This window comes from Sciurus carolinensis, chromosome X (genome assembly GCF_902686445.1).
Source record: "Sciurus carolinensis chromosome X, mSciCar1.2, whole genome shotgun sequence".
NCBI lineage: Eukaryota > Metazoa > Chordata > Mammalia > Rodentia > Sciuridae > Sciurus > Sciurus carolinensis.
Genome location: NC_062232.1, coordinates 9778726 through 9798741, shown reverse-complemented (window position 1 = coordinate 9798741; position 20016 = coordinate 9778726). Strand labels below are relative to the sequence as shown.

At 37.9% G+C, this 20016-nt stretch overlaps 1 protein-coding gene across 1 annotated transcript in view; it reads right to left on the bottom strand.

Moving 5' to 3' along the window:
- The window catches only part of Egfl6 (EGF like domain multiple 6), a 59555-nt gene that overhangs the window by 23628 nt on the left and 15911 nt on the right, over window positions 1-20016 (bottom strand). Inside the window, exons 2-6 of the mRNA XM_047536730.1 lie at window positions 16153-16265; window positions 11011-11103; window positions 6951-7070; window positions 4098-4217; window positions 1346-1480 (exon numbers count right to left, since the gene is read on the bottom strand). Of these exons, the coding sequence (XP_047392686.1) occupies window positions 1346-1480; window positions 4098-4217; window positions 6951-7070; window positions 11011-11103; window positions 16153-16265 (581 nt within the window). The remainder of the gene's footprint in view (window positions 1-1345; window positions 1481-4097; window positions 4218-6950; window positions 7071-11010; window positions 11104-16152; window positions 16266-20016) is intronic.

The following is a 20016-nucleotide window of genomic DNA, read 5'->3' as shown; positions in this document are numbered from 1 at the left end:
AAGCATGCCAGGAGGAAGGGTCAGGCTGGTCTGAGCCTGTCTGCTGGATTTAGAGGAGGAAAATTTGCCAAATTCTACCCTAGCAAGAGGTTCCTTTCTCTCTTCCCCATCCCACTTTCTACCTACGTTTGTAGACATAAGCATACATAAAATGGCTTATTGTTTTTAATTCAGTGAAAAAGAGTGCTCGGATGCTAATCTTAATCACTTTTAAAATCTCAGAGATTTATTTTCTTGTGAAGGTCTCCATGTGAGTGCCCACCCTGTCCTGTGGAACTTCCCCTTAGGTGTCAGGGGACAGGATTACACTCTGTAACACATAGTCAGTCATTGGATTACAGAGCTAGATGGGTCTGCAGGAGGGTGCAGGGTCCAAGCTCACCACAAACATGAGTTTTATGAGCTTGTACAGATGGCCTTTGTGTTTGAGAAGATTTGAGGGAAGAGCTGTGGAGGTTTCACAAGACAGTTCAAAACCCAGCAATCAAGCATTGCCCCAACACGATTGTACAAGACATGTCCTGGGAAGCCTGAGCATAGGGTTGAAAGCAATTCTATTTTCCCAACTGTTAGCTTTCCATGTAATGCACATACCTGTGTTACACATGCTATGTGAATAGAAATCTAGAGGAAGCCTAAATTTCCCTTCACTGTAAGACAGCATATCAAGGGCAATAGGAATTTATCTGAGGGTTCTGCAAATACCCTACCTCACATGCTTATTGAAATTTGGAATTTCTTCACTATGGAATAAAATATTTTATTACACACAGATTAGGCCAATAGCTGACTGGTACAAGAATCTTATCAGAGAGTGGTTTTGGGGGACTGTGGAAAAGGAACATTTTATTTGGAGCTTGAACTATGAAAAGGCTAAAAGAAGAGAGAGGAAAGAGCATGTGTATTCACCTCCTTTACACGATTTTCTAAAGCTGCCCTGTTGGAGACTTAGGAACAGACCACTGAGATCTTGTTCGTCTTTCATTACCAAATATAAATATTATTTTATGATTCCCATTTTTAGAAATGTAGTTGGAGACAGAACCAAAAATATAAACAAGACCAAACCTACCAAATTAAAAAATCTCACAAAATCATCTGAAGATATTTGCCTCCTTAATAGAGCTATTTTCCTTATTTAAGTTTTTGTTGACCTTGTTTCATAATTGATGTCACTACAGTTTCCTAAATTCCAGAAACTAAATAATATAATATTTTTTGTTGTTATGCTGACCAGTATAGTAGATGGTTCAAATAATAGGTTGAATTGACATCAGAATATCTGTAGAGAAGCTTTTAGGTGTGGTGGGGAGAGGCAAAAAGGAAAAGTGCTGCTGAATCTTACCTATGCAGTCATATCGGCCACTGATATATTTCAGTTCAAAACCAACGTGACACTTGCAGTAGTAGCTTCCAAATGTATTGACACATCTTCTATTATAGGGACACACTGCTTTACTGGAGGCACATTCATCAATGTCTAGGGTATAGACCCAGAAGTGTTAATGACAGCAAGAAAAGTACCCCAGTACATGCTTGTGTGCACTCCCTCCCACAGCATGCCCTGTGTATGCACATGCATGGTTTTCTCACTTGAAAAATTGATTATCTGGTGTTAATGTCATCTTCTGGAAAGTATTCTAGATCCTCACAGGCACATGCACAGTTTTTCCCTTTAGGAGTTATATCACTATGTACATATTTTCTTCGAGACCTTACCTTGCTATAATGCCACTACTTATCTTCATGCCTGCTCTGATGTTAATATTGGCCTCTTTTGGGGGAAGGGTATGTGTGCCTGGCACTTGGTACCTATGCATTACCAGTGTGCTGAGTGGATGCATATTTCTCCCAGCTATTACATTGTACTACATATACAATTTTAAAACAGAGTCAAAAAGAGTTTGCTATACTTTAAGTCAACTAAATATACAAACATTTAAGATTTATGTTTTACAAAAGAATTACTTCACTAGCAAACTCCTCCAAGGCTTCTGCAAAATAAATTCAAATCACTGAAATGTGGTTACATAGGAATGCACTTCTGCATAAACAGTGGTCTAGTGTAACTGTGTAAGGATGCAATTTTGGCCAATAATAGGCATAGTGCTCTTTCACCATTGAGAGCGATGCTATAGAAGGATTGGCAGTTTTGCTGACTAATCAACTAAAACTCAAGCTTTACTTTAACTTTCAGATATCAAATCATGTAGATTATTTGTTATCCTTTTGGACCTGTGATTAAAAATGCAAGTTGGTGCTAGGTTATTGTTTGAATATCTTGCATTCTTAAAATAACAAATATGTGTTAGAGGGACCACAATCCCTTTTAAGTGATCACTTTCATGCACACATCTTTCTCTTCTAATTAAAATGGCACCCAACAAATCAAAGAAATGAGTAGAAGTTTGGTCAAGATTTAGCCTTGTCATGTAAATATTACTATACCAGTGAGTACTAACTCTGTAAACCTAATTAAATCTTAAAGAGAAAATATAATTTTAATTCCTATGTATATGTACTTTAAAGTACTTAGCTGATTTAGGATCTATTTGGCTGTTTGAGTTTACTAAATGCAGTTTATTAAGTTATGTACGTTTAGGACAAATAAACATCCATTTCCTTGACTGAAAAATATTTTTATTGCATTGAAGAAGTAAGATTCTTAAATCATCTTGAGCTTTGCTTATTTAAGTCAAAGAAGATTAAGAACTCTTTCAACATTCTGATTTGGTTTGATATCCCTTATTAAGATTATGTGCTCACTTATTCTAAATATTATGTCTATTTGGTGCAATAGAATGAAGTTTTATGAGCATATAGAATTTGGTGGTTGAACATAATTCAAATCCACAAAGGAACCAAAGCACAAAATGAATAGAGTGTTGCTCCCATCACTGAGAGACCCTGTGAGTATTACACCCATAGTCCTTCAGCTCTTAAAGTCTCCATCCTCCCAATGACTGCTTTCTGGACCTGTGACATTCTGTTCAGATCCTTACCTGGGCCAGGCTGGCCATACTGGGGAGTGATGTAGCAGAGCAATCTCCCCTTAAAAAGTAGCAGGAATTGATGAAGAAATACCCAGTACCCTTGCTCCAGAGAGAAAATTTAGAGGCAGCTTCCCCCCGTCTCCCAGAGGTGCCAATATCTTATTTAACCTGCTCATGAAATTCACCTGACACTGGAAACTTCCTTTCCCTTGGTCATTTTTCTACTGTTCAACCAATGTTTCCTGGCATCACCTCCCAAAAGGATTGCTTGCTCAGCTTCGGTCCCCAAACTAAGATACAAAATAAGGCAAGGATAGGGCGGGGTTGTGGCTTAGTAGTAGAACACTTGCCTACCACGTGTGAGGCACTGGATTCAATTCTCAGAACAGCATGTAAAAAAAATAAAGATACCCTGTCCATCTACAACTAAAAAAAATCTTTAAAAAAACAAAACAAGATAAGACAAGGAGAGAGCAAGACACTGAAGTTCTAATGTATGGATTAAATTAAATTTGAAGTTATATATAAGTCCTTCATCCATAACTTTGAATTTAATCAATCCTTGATCAATATTATTGATTTAATCTGCTTTAAAATTATTGGATATTTTAGTTTACATAATTTAGAGCAAGTTTTAAAGACAATGTGAAGTTGGTTACATGCTAACTTATATAACAGAATGCGTGTACTTTCTTCAAGAATATTGTAGCAAAAAGATTTTTTCAGGAAAATATTAGCTAGAACTCAGAATAAAGCCCAGTGACCTTTAGGATCTTACTCATTGAATGACAACATATTTGTAGTAGAGTTTCTATTCTATGGTAATTAAAAAATATGCAGGGTAAATATACTAACATACTATTACCTTTATCCTTTTCCTATTATGGCACTAGGCAATTAGAATACTAGAGAAATGTTCTTTTTAGCATCCCAAAGTATGTTTGGAGTATAAATGGCTAAAAACACCATTTCAGAAATGAACATATATCTGGACTGTTAGGAGCTTGCAATGTCTGGTCAATAAGCCAATTGTGAGGAATGAAAAATGGGGTTCAGAGGCCAAAGGGGGAGAACCAGAAGTGGAGGTAATTCCTGGTGTTCTACCTAGACAGACTCTTCCATTTGAAGCCAAGCGGAGTCCTGAGGATGGACACAGACATCGCGGTCCTTCCTCTGTGTCTTCACAGCCATACTGACAGTTTGTCCAGGCACATGTCCTAGAGTCTGAAAAAGTAGAAAAGGATGAGCCTGTCTCTCCTGAAATAATAAAACAAACTGACATAGAAACTTTTCAAATTCTGGGACATTAAATATAACATGCAGACTGGCATTATAGGACAAATTTCATTGTCTGGGTCCCAAATATAGAGTCAGAAGTAATCTGGAAAAGGGTGGTCTTTGGGTGGCCCCTGGGCTGGATCCCACCGATGGTCTGTTTTGTTAGTCAACACATTGAACTTGACTGTCTGCAGGTAGGGAATACAGCCCTCAGACTACATCTCTCTCTTATGTGTGCTCTGGTCACTTCTTTTGTCATTTAGTTGGTTTGTATAGGGTGAAAAGTCACTGTTAACACAGATTATCAGTTTGAATAATTAGAATAGAAGAACCCATTTTAGAGATCTCTCCATGCATTTATAGCCTCAATGACAGTCATCTGAGCCATAAGACTTGGTCTTTCAGGTACCTATATTAAAGCATGTGGCAGATATAGATGATCAGCTGTCTGAAAGCCACTCTGAATGCCCTTTTCTTTTGCCATTCTCACCACTGAGGCTGGAAAGCAAGATACTTGTCTTTTTCTCAGCTTCCCTTGCAGTAAGGAATGACTGTGTGGGTCAGTATGGCCAAAGAAATATAAAGATAAATTCACTGGAGGCAGTGGGGCTTCTGAAAAAGATGTTGCTGCATGATAAAAGGGACAAGCATGAAAGAGGTATTGGTTCTTGGTATCACTTCTAACCCCTTAGTTTTGCCTACCTTCAATGTATATATGACATCTGGGGCTGAGGGAACCATATTGTCACTACGAGGTAATAATCGTGAGAATAAGATTAATACTCTGTGGATGGCAGGGACTGAGTCCTCCTTGAGCTATTCTAGAAATGCTTGCTTCTAAATTTTTGGTGACTTAGATAATTTTGTTGGATTTTTCTGTCACTGGTTGCTAAAAATAACTTATATCACAAAATGCACTTCCTTAGTAGGTGTCCAGTATATGTGGATCATGAATGCATGGGGCTAATTCATCCCAATGTCTACAACAGAGGAGCACAGTGAGTATACTCCCTTCATTCACCTGCCTCCACAACATGCCAATCACCCAGGAAAAGAGAGAATGCAAGGGGCCAGGTAGAATAAAACCAGCATCCCAGAGAGAGATCTGCAGCTACCTGGATACTTTAAACTATAAACAGGGAGGCATAGGTAGGTCCTAGATATACAGAAATAGAAAGAGGATACTTGGATAGAGGTAATGTAACAAATACCTACTGATGATTTTATTACTAATTTTCTTCTTTTTCTCTTCAGTCATCTTCTTTTAAACTTAATCTTCAAAATTAACATAATTCTATCTTTCCTTTTGAGGAAAGATACATTTTTGGCACTGATTGACTTCTCATGGAATGTTTCAGAAACATCCATTAGCATATATCTTTTTAAAATGAGAACCAAATAGAACTTTGTCAGAACCTTCTCCCCTCAGCCCTCCCAAAAGGGACCACTATCTAGGTATTTTATAGTGATTACTTAAAATTTTTTAAAAGATATATGCCTGTGCCTTCTTATAAGAATTCATTAAACTATGCATTTGTTTTGTATGGGTTTCTGTTTAATTTATAATAATGATTCTTTTAAAAAGACACTTCAAGTGACTGGTTATCTCTTAAGCTTGCTTCCTATAGAAGGATCTGAGTGACTGTTGGTGTGGGGGCACTTTGCCAAAGAGGGACAGGATAAAGAGGAGCCAGAGAGACAGTGAGCTGTGTTCTAGGCAAGATTTTATAACCTTGGGAAAGTCAGGGATGGGAGAGGGGGGAGTCCAGGTGACTGCAACCACAGGAAGCTGGCCAAAGGCAGAGGCTCCAGATTTTCTAGGGGCTGCAGGGTGGAGGAAAGAAAGATGGGGAGAGAGGAGAGGAGGAGGAGGGAAGGCAGACAGGGAGGATGGGTTTGCCTTTTAGCTGCAACATAAAACCTAAAAAGCTTTTTCCTCTCAATAAGTAAATGAATATAGATTCCTACCCCCGCCCCCCACAGGACATGAGTTTTCTTTATCACAGAAGGGCTTTTCTTTTCAGGAATGTGAGTCAGAAATGTTTTTCCAAAGAGAGTCACTAATCACTGGGTGTGGGGCAAGGGGCGTGAGAAAGGTAGCTGGTGGGAAGGACTGATGTCCTGAGATGGCATGTAAATTTATCACCTCCCTAAAACAATATGCTCATTTTGTTCATCGTGCTTAGCTTCATGATGAAATCCAATCCACCCCTGCATATATGTAGATACAGACATAGATATATAATTTATTATTCCCCCTGTTAATCTTTTTATTTATAAAGTAAATGTCCAGAAGAGGCAAATCCACAGAGAAAGAAAGCAGATAAGCTGTTGCCAAGGACTGTGAGGAAGGAGGGTGGGGAGTGACTGCTAATGGCTAAAGTTTCCTTTTGGGGTGATGAAGATGTTCTGGGAACATGGTAGTGGTGGTGGTTGTACAGCATTGTGAAGATACTGAATGCCATTGAGTTGTATATTTAAAAAATGGTTAAAATGGTGAATTTCATGCTATGTATTTTTTGCCATAATTTTAAAAAGAAATAAGTGCCCGAAGATGTTTTAGCTTGGGGTGATGTTAGAATTTTTTTTAATCACTCAAGTCAGCCTTTTCTCAAACATTGAATGTCAACAGCCAAGCCTCAAACACTGACTGAGAGTTGCCTGGCTGCTCATACTTACTTGCACATGTAGCATCTGGCATGAGCATGTGGCCGCTGAGGCAGAAGCACTTGTAGCTGCCATGTGTATTCACACATCTGTGCTGACATGGCCGGGGCTTCACTCCACACTCATTTACATCTGCAGGGGCAGTTAGAAAATGGAGAAAAGTTAACTGAAGCAGGAAGCATCCAGATGGGGAGTACTCGATGTCAATCTTGGGAAGAACAACTGGTTGGCTATCCTGGACCCCACCACTTCTCTCACCATAAATTCTGTGAAAAATTGGTGAAGATGTGGAGCAAATAGAAAGACCATTCACCATTGGAGGAAATGTGAATTGGTAAAAACCCTTAGGAAAACTGGCAGAATGTACTAAAGTTAGATGTAGACAACATCCATGACCTAGCAATCCCAGTCCTGGGTGTACATTCCATAGAAATATGGATTTGTGCTCTCCAAAAAAGTACTAAAATGATCATAATAGCACTAGTGTTGGGGTGGGGTATGGCTCACTGGTAGAGAGCTTGCCCACCATGTACAAAGCCTTGGGTTCGATACTCAGCACCAAAAGAATTATTATTATAATAGCAGTAGTAATACCCCAAACTGGAATTAACAAAAACACTTCCCAACAGGATAAATGATTTGTATGTTCATGTAATGAATACTATATAGCAATGAGACTGAAGAAATGGGAACATCAGGTAATGATGCATGAATCTCATAAACATGATATTGCATGAAAGAAGCTGAATACATATATACCTACCATATGATTCCATTTTTGATACAGTTAAATATGTGCCACTAAACTATGATAGATGAGGCCAAGATATGGTTTTGTTGGGGTGTAAGTGACAGGATGGGGCATGAAAGTCCTTCTGGTGAGTCTGTTGAATCTGATTTTTGATCTGGGTGTTTGTGAAGATATATTGAGTTGTATATTTTGGATATATGCACAATTCTGTGTATACCACTTGAATAAAAAATCAGAAATACACAATTTAGATATTTCTGTCTTTAGTGCTTTCCCAGGCAACTTATGATAGATGCTGACAGCACAGCCTCCTTTCAATCATTGTTATTTTGGGTGACTCCAGACTGACCAAATTGTTTTGGTTCACACCCTTCTAGAAGGATCCTTGTCAGGAAGGTGTTGATAGTAAGGTTGTAAGACAATGTTTAATCCCATGTAAATATGTTCATAGGATGTTGCTAAGTGATAAGAGAAGTTTTACAAAGCTCTGTATATACACACCAAATTTATAAAAAGATAAAACAAAAATGTGTAAGAAAAAAACAACAGGGAAGATATGCTCTAAATGCTAGTCATGGTTGTCATTAGGGATAAGATTAAGGATGTCTTCTTTCTCAGTGCTCTTCAATGTTTTCTAAAAAATAGTTTAAACATTAAGAATAAGTACTATTTTTATTACAATAAAAAGCAATATGGAAGGAAAATAAATCTTTAAAAGGGATCATAGGTAGAGGATTTTCTCTTTGGAATTGTGGTCATGTGTGGGGGGCCTCATATCTTACTCCCCCAAGAAAGATACAGAAAGAAGGAAACAACCAAGATTCATGTAAGATAAAAATTCTGCATGGCATAAGGCAAAATGTGCCCTAGAATATATAGAAATGATTGCTTTTGCTTCTGAAAAGATCCTTATATGGGAATTTCCCAACACTCTAACAGGACATTTGAAACTCCCTTCTCTATAGCCTATCCCTTCAACCCTGCCATCTCCCTCGTAGATCCTAATGGCTTCCAAAGGAGGAACTGGTAAAAGCTGATTGGATATAATGGCAAACCCAGGAATACCCCATTGTTTGGCTCTAACTCAGAGGTGACTCACTTGTCTCTTGGAAGGAGCATTTTTGGGAAAGACATCAGTTGAGGACTGAAGCCTGCCACCACAAATGGATATATGTGGACTTTGATCAGGCTTCCATGAGCAGGGAGGCTGTAAGGAAAAGACAGCTCCCAAACTGGAGTCAACTGAACCACTCCCTCAATGTTAATATTTTACTGGGTCTTGAAACCGAGCATGAAAAACATGGTCTATATTCCAAATCTCTTGAAAAAGTCTCTTGATACAGAATCCAAAACATATAGAAAAGCAAGTTTTCTGGTGTGAAACCTCTGGTAGGGGACACAGCTGAATTATCACTCATGAGCACATGATTCTTGATGCACTTCTCTCAAGCAGTTGGATGCAGTTCTAAGGGGCACCTTTGGGGCTCTGGCCTCCACGCTGGTGGTAGGACTTAAAGAGATTCATTTCTGAGGCTGCAGGTCTGGCAGCTCAATAAAGGCTACTTCAGTGTTATGTAGCTAACCTCTGGCCTTAGTAGCAAGGGCTGGGAATGGTAGAGTGGAGTGTGCCTGTTGCTGAAATGTCACCCTCCCTTCTAGAACCTTGGCAGCCTTTCTTAATGTTCACTAAACTTGATTTTTTGATCTTTGTTCAACTTTATTATAGGACAGGGGACACTTTTATAATTATAGCTTGTTTCTTCATGGGTTTCTTATAGGGTTTCTCAACCTCTGCCAGATCATTGTTTGATGTGGGGGCTGTTCTGTGTATTGCAGGACAGTTAGCAGCATCTCTAGGATCCTCCAGTAGATATCAGTAGCACCCCCACACCCATTTGTGACAAACAAAATTGTCTCCAGACATTTCCAAGTGACCCCTGGGTGACAAAATCATCCAAGGTGAAACCTCTTGGTCTATAGAAAAGAACAGATTCCTTGCTCCAAATAGGTATTTTTCTTCACCATAATATTTCTTACCATCAGCACTACTCACATTTGCATCTGTTCAGTCTGTTGTGGGAGCTGTCCTATGCATTGTAGGATTTTTAGCAGCATCCCTGGTCTCTACCCATTTGTATGAAAGACAGCTCCAAAACTCTGGCGAATTGGACCACTCCCTCAATGTTAACATTTTATTGGGACTTGAAAACTAGCATGCATGGGTTTCTTATTATATCCAATTATAATTTTTCAATTCACCCTTTTGAAACAGAGGATCTGTCAGGAAGATGGTAGAAATACCCCTCCAAATATCTTTAGAAACCACCAGATGTCCCCTGGGGTAAGGTTCCCAGATTTGGCAAATAAAAATACATGATTCTCAGATGAATTTGTATTTCAGGTAAATGAGTAACACCTTTTTAGTATATGTATGTCCCATATACTATTTGGAACATACATGTGTTATAAAATTATTTGCTGTTTGTCTAAAATTTAAATTTAAGTGGGCATCTGTATTTTATCTGGAATTCTTCCTGGAGGGCAAAATCACCTAAGTTGAGGACCACTCTTCTAGACATTATAAATAAGCACTTTCATGTCTTCAGATAAACAGCAAAAGACAAACATCACAGATTATCTTTTAAAAATCTATTATAATAAAAAAATGCATGCCATTCAGTCCAACAATTCCATCTAGACACTTACCTGACACAAATACTCAAAAGTGCAAGGATGTAGTAGTGTGATGTTTGATTTAGCAATGTTTGCAATGGTAAGAAAATTGGGTACAATGTTAGTAATAATGGTTAAATAAAGCATTTGTTTCATAAATGATAAAAATATTCACTTTAGGTGCTGGGATAGGGCCTTAACAAGTGTGAAGTATATTTGTAAATGCTGACAGGTAAAGATGCCCATGAGAAATACTTCCATTTTTGCAGTTAACAAAGGACTCTGAGGAACTAGATCAAACTGTTAACTATGGTTATAAAAAGGATTAGGGGTGGAGACTCTCACTTTTTAATTTATGCCCTTTTGCATTGTTGGATTTCTTAAGAATAAATACAAACATTACTCAGGTAGTTTTAAAACACAATGAAATTCTTGTATTTTAAAAAGGGCCTTTCATTGGGCACCTTGACAAAGACATAAGAATTTTTAAATTTATTGAGGAGAGAATATTGACTGAAAAGTCTCATCCTGAAATCACATTCATCTGAAGATTTGACTAAAATAACCTAAGAAATCCTGCGTACCATATTTCATTGCAACCCTGACTGCTGACGGAATTTGTACTACAATCTTGGTTATTGTACTGACCTTGGTTGCAGGTTTTCCCAGAGTATCCTGGAAAGCATCTGCATTTGTTTGGTCCCACACACTCACCAAACTTGCATCGTGGTTCACATGTAGCTGTGAAGGAAAAAGATGTCCTGATCATAAAATAACAGAAGTTGACAGGGCAAAATGTGTGTATGTCAAATTCAGTCACCTTCTGCTTGGCAGAGAACTTCTTGGGGACACATAGAGGCCGATCTCCCTCCTCTCTAGTCTGTTTTTACCTCTCAGATACTGGACAGAGCTTCCATGTGATAAAGAGCAATCCTCAGACCTACTATCCAACAAATGCCAATTTATTGTGCTCATTTGCTCAGCAGCTGCTATGCCTCCAGTATTATTCAAAGAAATACAAAGCCACCCAGACCATAGCCAGTTTTGTATGTCAACACAAAACATTTAATAAAAGAAAAGGAATGCTTGCACTGGAAGAGACCCCACAGGAACCATGGGGCAAGTGCCAAGATCCCTCCCCTTTCTTCTGACTCTGGCCTATTCCCATCTCCTCCATATTTTCTCTCCTATTTTTCTTTTGAAGGATCAAAATCTACCAGAAGCTCAGGAAATAGCCTCAGTATGAAAGAATTATGCAGCAATTATCCATGAATGTTCTCCTAGTTACCATCTAACTTTGAGAACTATATGGAAGTTTGGCAGGCCTCACCAATGAAATTAATATTTTTTTTTATAATTTATTTATTTATTTTGATTTGTTGTAAACAGATGGGGTTGTACATGAAGTACAGTCATACCATTTGTGTAATCATACATGTACATAGAGTAATGATGTTTGTCTCATTCTGTTATTTTTCCTTCCCCCCACCCCTCCCACCCCTCTTTTTCCTCTATACAATCCATCCTTCCTCCATTCTTGCCTCCCTCCCACCCCCCATTATGTATCATCATCCATTTATCAGAGAGATCATTTGGCCTTTTTTTGGGGGGGGGATTGGCTTATCTCACTTAGCATGATATTCTCCAACTTCATCCATTTGCCTGCAAATGCCATAATTTTATTCTTCTTTATGGCTGAGTAATATTCCATTGTGTATATATACCACAGTTTCTTTATCCATTAATCTATTGAAGGGCACCTAGGTTGGTTCTATAATCTAGCTATTGTGAATTGAGCAGCTATAAACATTGATGTGGCTGCATCACTGTAGTACGCTGATTTTAAGTCCTTTGGGTATAGGCCAAGGAGTGGGATAGCTGGGTCAAATGGTGGTTCCATTCTAAGTTTTCTAAGGAATCTACACACTGCTTTCCAGAGTGGCTGCACTAATTTTCAACCCCACCAGCAATGTATGAGTGTACCTTTTTCCCCACATCCTCGCCAACACCTATTGCTTGTATTTTTGATAATCACGTTCTAATTGGGGTGAGATGGAATATTAGGGTAGTTTTGATTTGCATTTCTCTTATTACTAGAGATGTTGAGCATTTTTTCATAATCTGTTGATTGCTTGTAGATCTTCTTCTGCAAAGTGTCTGCTCATTTCCTTAGCCCATTTGTTGATTGGGTAATTTGTATTCTTGGTGTAAAGTTTTTTGAGTTCTTTATAGATTCTAAAGATTAGTGCTCTATCTGAAGTATGTGTGGCAAATATTTTCTCCCACTCTGTATGCTCTCTTTTCACATTGCTGATAGTTTCCTTTCAGAATACTAAAGCAATCCTTAGCAGGAAGAGTGAAGCAGTGGGTATTACAATACCAGAACTTCAACTATACTACAGAGCAGTAGTAACAAAAATAGCATGGTATTGACACCAAAATAGACAGGTAGATCAATGGTACAGAATAGAGGACACAGAGACAAACCCAAATAAATTCAATTTTCTCATACTAGACAAAGGGGCCAAAAATATGCAATGGAGAAAAGATAGCCTCTTCAACAAATGGTGTTGGGAAAACTGGAAATCCATATGCAGCAGAATGAAACTAAACCCCTATTTCTCACCCTGCACAAAACTCAACTCACAATGAATCAAGGACCTTGGAATCAGACCAGAGACCCCTGCACCTTATTGAAGAAAAAGTAGGTCCAAATCTTCATCATGTTGGCTTAGGACCAGACTTCGTTAACATGAATCCCAAAGCACATGAAATAAAAGCAGGAATCAATAATTGGGATAGATTCAATCTGTCTTTGTTTTATTAAAAAGTTAGGCATTATTTGGCTTCATCCTTAATTTCTGTCTGTTACTTGGTTTTAAGTGCCTTCAGGACAGGGACTTAATAATCATTCATTGTTGTTTCTCCTATAGCATTTGATATAGTGTTGTGAGCATGCTACACATGCAGATATTTCTGAATAATGAATGAAGTCACAGGTGTATAACTTTTAACAGGAGAACACTTTTTAGACCTGAACAAATAACTGAGAAGATATGGTAAAAATGCTTTCCCAGCAAAATTTTTCCACTTTTAGTCAAAAGAGATAGGTTTTAATTTCCAGTTTCTATTTTGTTATGGATATGTACTTGGTGATGCAGCTTTAAGTTCAGATGTTAGAAAAATAAATCTTTTATTTTTTTAAGCCCTGAAGACCTCTGATTGTTCCCTGGAAACTGATTTCCAATGTGATCCAGACAGAAAAGTCCAGGACAAATGCCAAATAGCACATAGGAGGAATGGTGAATAATACCCTTGCTCTAAGGTCAAAGCTTCAGAAAGATGTTTTCAATTTACAGTAACTGTGGATTTGTGATTTGAAAAGCCAATCCACAGCAAAGGGAAACTTAGTTCGTATCTAAAATGGCCAGAGATTGAAGCATACTTTACACAAAGTGAAATTTTCTTGTTCTCCTCCAAACTCCTTCATCTGCAACATTTCATTAGGGAGTTTTTTTATGGACAACTCTTTGTTCCATCTCTCTACAGTGATTTATATTTTAAGGTTAATGATATGGAGTTGATCAGACCCTCCACTGGGAGCAGATTTAGACAGGCCAGAAGCCAAGAACTGGAAAACTCCAGCATGCATGGAGACAGGGCTTGAGAGAAACAAAGGGCCTGTGCAGATTGAGACTAGGGTCTGACTCTGCTTGTTTGGGCAGATTGATGTGTGCAGCCCACACTCTGGCTTAGAAATCAGAAACCCAGCAATGAAGGACTAACTACCTTTGTTATTTTGTGCTTCCAGGAACATACAGCTTTGCCATCAAGAAGGACCATGCAAATTGAAAAAAAAATATGATACGGATTTTTAGATATAAAAATCACTGCAATTTAAAACTCAGATATTTGGGGCAGTGGAGTACCAACAATTTTTTCAGCTTACAGTACTTGCATGTTCAACATTTTGCTTAAATCCTCTATGCTTGATTTTTGCACATCTTATTTTAAATTCTTTCATGCCTGTGGCATATAGTCCACTAAAGCACTGAGAATGTGAATGGCTGTGCACACTGTGGCCAAACTGCTTTGAACCAGTTAAAGCATAGCCTTTCCAGAAAGCCAAAGCTTTCCCTAATTTATTCACCAACGACATGCCTTGTCTTACAAGTTTTATGGCAGTAAGTTCCTAGGTTTGTGCAACTGTAAGAAAGATTCCAAATCATGTGTGTCACATGATTTTTGCTCCTTTACACCTGACTAACTTCAAATAAAAATGTGTTATGCTGTGTCTAGAAAAAGAATAAAGCCATATTTAATCTTCTTATCACCTGGTACTTTAACAGACAGAAATCCATAGTAATTTATAAGGTATTTTCCATGTGTACCAGATAATGAGCAAACCCTTTAATGCTTACTCTCTGTATCTTCTGAGGCAGGTACTACTCTCTCCATGTTGCAGAGGGGAAAATGAAGCCTTAGTGAGCTTACCTACCTTGCCCAAAGTCACCCATGTCAATCTAGTTCACAATGCCCTTGATCATGACACTATAAACCAATCAAAGTGAGGATCTATCCACCCTTTAAATTGACACAGGCTCCACAGGATGTTCTAGTTTTCTTTATCTGAGTAGATAATGATGATCATTTTTCCAGCATTTTCATACTCTTGCCATCTCATCACATGGGAACCATGATGGTGGAAGTTTTTGTATAATATAGAACATGTGGAAGCAGTATTGATGTCCTCCATTGTGTTTTATGGATAGATACTATCAAGTTCTGCCCTCACCTGTAGTCAATCCAGATATTTTTGCACCAGCTGGAGAGGAGGAGATTGGTGCATGGTCAGACCAGCAAGAAGAAGGTAGCATTGTTATTCCTAAAAGTAGCTAACATTTTAATGCTTTTACAGGGCATACAGTCATGTTATTATCTCACTTAGCAAATAAAGGACTGAGGTTCGGGCATTTGCCACCTGCTCAGGAACAGTGAGACCAGATTCTTATCCTGCATCCCTGTTCAGACAGTTAGCTGGGAGGAATATAGATTTGATCCTTCTATACTGCAAGTCTTGATCATTGTGGCAAGTCATGTAAAAAACAAAACAAGACAAAACTCTGTGCTTGTCTCTGTCCTCCCCAAACCTCTTGAAATTATCAAAGCCTTCTCTCAGAGTTCCTAACATGTTGTCTTTGAAACAATGTCCCAGGAAAATTATGGTTCCTTAATTTTCAATTTGTATAAAAATATCAGAAAAAATACTTAAAATCTTTGCATATATGCATGTATTTATTGCAGTTGTTTAGAAACTCGTCTCATGAATTTTAAAAATGTAAGTAGCAAATCTATAAAGTAAAAACTTTACTTTTCTGTCCCTAAAGCCTATTGACTGAGTGATTAATAATTAAAAAGTATATTTCATTAGAAATCGGTTGGAAAAACTATAATTAGAAGAAGACATCAATTGGCCTGTTTTTGTCCATCTCACTTTCTCCACATTAAGTGAAAACTAAAACAGAAATAAAAACCCAGTTATACTTAACTAAGAGAGTAGCAAAAATAATTGACCAGAGAGTCTCCTAAGACAAACATGTCTAGTGTGACAATTTCAGCAACATTTCAGATGGGACGAGATCTCACTGGGGACCTTGAGTATTAGTAGTTATCTATGTCCCTATCCAGGGAAATTCACTGGCAATTTTGTGACAGCCTATGGTATAACAGATTAAAAACCTAAGGATACTGACCTAAGTGTAGGGTGACCTGAGATTTTACAAGATTTACCTTCACAGACTCCCCTGCTGTTTCTTCTCCAGCCATGGCAGCAGGCCAGTTTAGTTCCATAGCGACAGACCCCAGGTTGGTGTGCCAGTGTTGACAACCCATGATCCCCTGGACTGTGGATAAAGAGTCACATGTTAGAATTGAAAAACTAGAAAGGGCAACAGAGACTCTTCCCTGCTACTAAAGGAACTAGAGAAATGTCAAGTACCTGGTTCATTTCAACAGACCTGAGGAAGTGCTAAATTCCATCTTGAATTTTGGGGTAGGCAGCCTCTGCTATCATTCCTTGCCAGACTTACCCAATAGTTTTGTCTGTTTCCTTATTCCCCAGGGTTACATAATCTTTGAAGCTAGGGCACATGAAAGTGACCCAAAATGTATGTTTTTGAGTCAGGTAGAGTGCCACATCTCAATTTTGTTCTGTATGGACACAGTGGCTATCCAGTTCTGGGGTTGTTTCAGTACTGAGTATGCTAATGTGACTCACTGGCTGTGTGTCTTTAATGCATACAGGAACTCTGCACTTTTACCTCATTGGCCACCTGGGAACCCCTGGACAGACTGGAAGCACAGCATACTGTGGACAGTTAAGAGATAGAGATTTTTCCATTAAACCCTCTCATGTTACAGAGCAGGAAACTCCAGTCCAATTGAGTGCAGCCCCAGTAGAGCCAGGTGTTGAGGACTCCAGCTGAGGGTTTGTTCTCATCCCATGTGGCCTCCTAGAAGTACGATTTGCTAAACTCTTTAATTATGGCAGAGAAGTCATTGAACATTTACTGTTTATTGGCCAGATGGTCAATATTTTAGGTTTTGTGGGTCTTAAAGTCCCTGTCCAGGAGGAAAAGCAGCTATAGGCAATAGTAAACAGATGGGCATATTTATTCCAATAATATTTCATTTATGGATACTGAAATTCAAATTTAATATGGTTTTCATGTGTCATGCATACATAGCATTCTTTTGATTCATCACCAACCATTTAAAAGTGCAAAACTGGTCTTAACTCATGGGCTGTGTAAAAAATGGGGTCACTGTGTGTTGGTCTGCAGGTTGTAGTTGCTGACCCCTAATCTAGAGGCTTGAAAGAGTGTGCTCCCTCTCCCTTGGTAATGTAACCAGGGAGAAAGTTTCTTGCACACTTACCCACTTAACTCTCTTGGCATTGGGCAGGGTTACTATCGAGACTGGGAAGAAAGACTTGCATTACGTATTTTGTGAAGGGCTGTATTTGATATTTCTCATAAATATTAAAAGCACTGTAAAAATGTTTCTTGGGCTCTTTATCAGACAAGGAATGCACATTTTACCATGTGCTTTCTGTGACAGGATGGACTTTTATACCAGTTAATAATATCTTAGTCATGGTCAGACAGTTAAACAAGCTTATAGATTTCCCTCAGTTTGCCTCTCCTACAAACTTAGTTTCTCAGTTAAGAGCTACAAAGATATGGTTTGGGACATTTTACAAACTGAGAGCACAAAATGCAAGGTTGACATGATTTACTTCTTTTTGAAGGGAACTTTAAAAAAATTTTAAATGGATCTCATAAACCATTCACTCAACCATTTAGAATACAGTTTCTCAACATTTTACATGTCTGATATTTTGGGCCAGGTAATTCTTTGTTGTTGGGAGCTGTCCTGTGCATTGTAGGTTATTTAGCAGTACCTCTGTTCTCTATGTATAGATGCCAATAGCATATACTCCAGTTTTGACAATCAAAGATATCTCCAGATGTTGCCAAATATTACCTGGAAGGCAAAATTTTCTTCCAGTAAGTACTCTTACTTTAAAATAAACATCCATTGAATGTTTTCTGTGTTCCAAGTACTGACTTAGGCACATGTAGTGTAGTGATGAAAAAATGGAGCTGGTCTTCCTCTCTTATGTTTGTGGTGTATTGTGAACAGGTATACTACAATATAGGACAGCATGGTAGGTATCCTTACAATGCCTTCAGAAAGAGTTGCTTTATTTTATTGTCTGCAGTGCTGGGGATAGAACACAAAGCATTGCACCATGCCAGGTAAGTGCTCCATCACTGAGCTCTACCCCCAATCCCTGACAAAGAGCTTTGACTGAGAAATAACACAGCCATCTGTCACAATCTAATCTGCATATTACAATTCTAGGAGGGACACCACAATCTTGACCTACAATCTGCAAATAACTATGCCTAAAGAAAAACCAAGGAACAACTGAAGAGAGAGTGGGCTGAGTAAATCAGTTCTAGTCTAAATACAATGAAGTCCTTAAGATTTTTATTTTACCATTTAAAAAATTGAGATATAATTTGCATAACATAAAATCTACCATTTGAAAATGTAGGCTTCAAGGATTTTTAGTATTCTTTTTATGTTATAATCCATCATTGCTATTTAATTCCAGAATATTTACATTACTTCAACAAGAATCAATTGTGATTCCCCCCTCCTTCCATCCCTTGGTGACCATAAATCCACTTTTTGTCTCTGGATTTGCCTAGTCTAGAAATTTCAGATAAACAGAATCATACAACATGTTTTTTTGTGCCTAATTTCTTTAATGTAACAAAAGTTTTGAAGGAAACTTTTAAAGTTTGTTATAACAACTATCCCCTTTTATTCTAGCCCCTTTTATTGCTGAATAATATTCCACTGAACAAAAATAACATATATTGTTTACCATTCATCATGGATATTTGGGTAGTTTGCAACTTTGGCCATTATGAGTAATTTTGCTATGAGTGCAGATATACATTTTTCTGTAGAAATACATTTTATTTCTCTTGGTTATACATTTAGGAGTGGAATTGCTGGGACATATGGTACAATGGACTGAAAGTTTGTGCCTCCACAATTCGGTATATTGAAACCCTAATATCCATGTGATGGTATTTGGAGGTGGGACCTTTGGGAGCTAATTAGGTCATGAGGGTAGAACCTTCATGAATGGTATTAGTGTCCTTATAAAAGGCAAGAATGGCTAGCTAAGTTGAGAAGTCTAAAACCTTGGAGAGAGTCCTGGCCCCAACCTGATCATGCTGGCACTCTGATCTTGAACTTCCAGGCTCCAGAACTGTGAGAAACAGATTTATGTTGTTTATAAGTCACACAGTCTTTGGTAATTTATTGCAGTGACTTGAACTAAGACATATTGTTATTGTATGTTTAATATTTGTGGAACTCTCAGACTGTTTTTGAAGATGGTTGCATCATTTTACATTCTATAAGCAGTGTATGAGAATTTTAATTTCATCACATAATCTCCAGCAGTTGTTATTCATTTTTTAAAAGTTGTAGCCATCTTAGTGAGTGAGAAGTGGTATCTTGTGGTTTTGATTTGCTTTTTCTTGATGGTTAATGAATAAAGCATCTTTCTTGTGTTTAAGGGCCATTTGTATGTTTTCTTGGGAGAAATGTCTATTCAGGTCTTTTCCCCCCTTTTGATTAGGTTATTTGTCTTAATGGCTTTAAGACTGGAACACAAGATTGAAATTAGTTGGTAAAACCAACTAACCCTTTATCTTGATGAACTAGGTAATGTAACTTTTTTTTTTATTCTGCAAGAAACTCTTCCACAAAGTTACTCAAAGAGTTCATTTATTAACTACACTTGTTTCTGTAACAAACCTTGATGATGTAGCAAAACCTATTCTCACTTTTTCTTTTAGTGACACAAAGCTAGTGTTTGGGGAGCAGAATGAATGGAGGAACTAACTACCTGGGAAAGAGGAGAAAGGTATCAAAGGGAGGTGACATTGAGTTGGATTTAAAAAGAAAACATGAGGAAAAGGAAAGTTGTATAGGAGAAAATTCTTCCTATGTGATTTTTATTCCATATTTCTTGTAAGAAATGTGGGATTCACTTAATTAGATTTT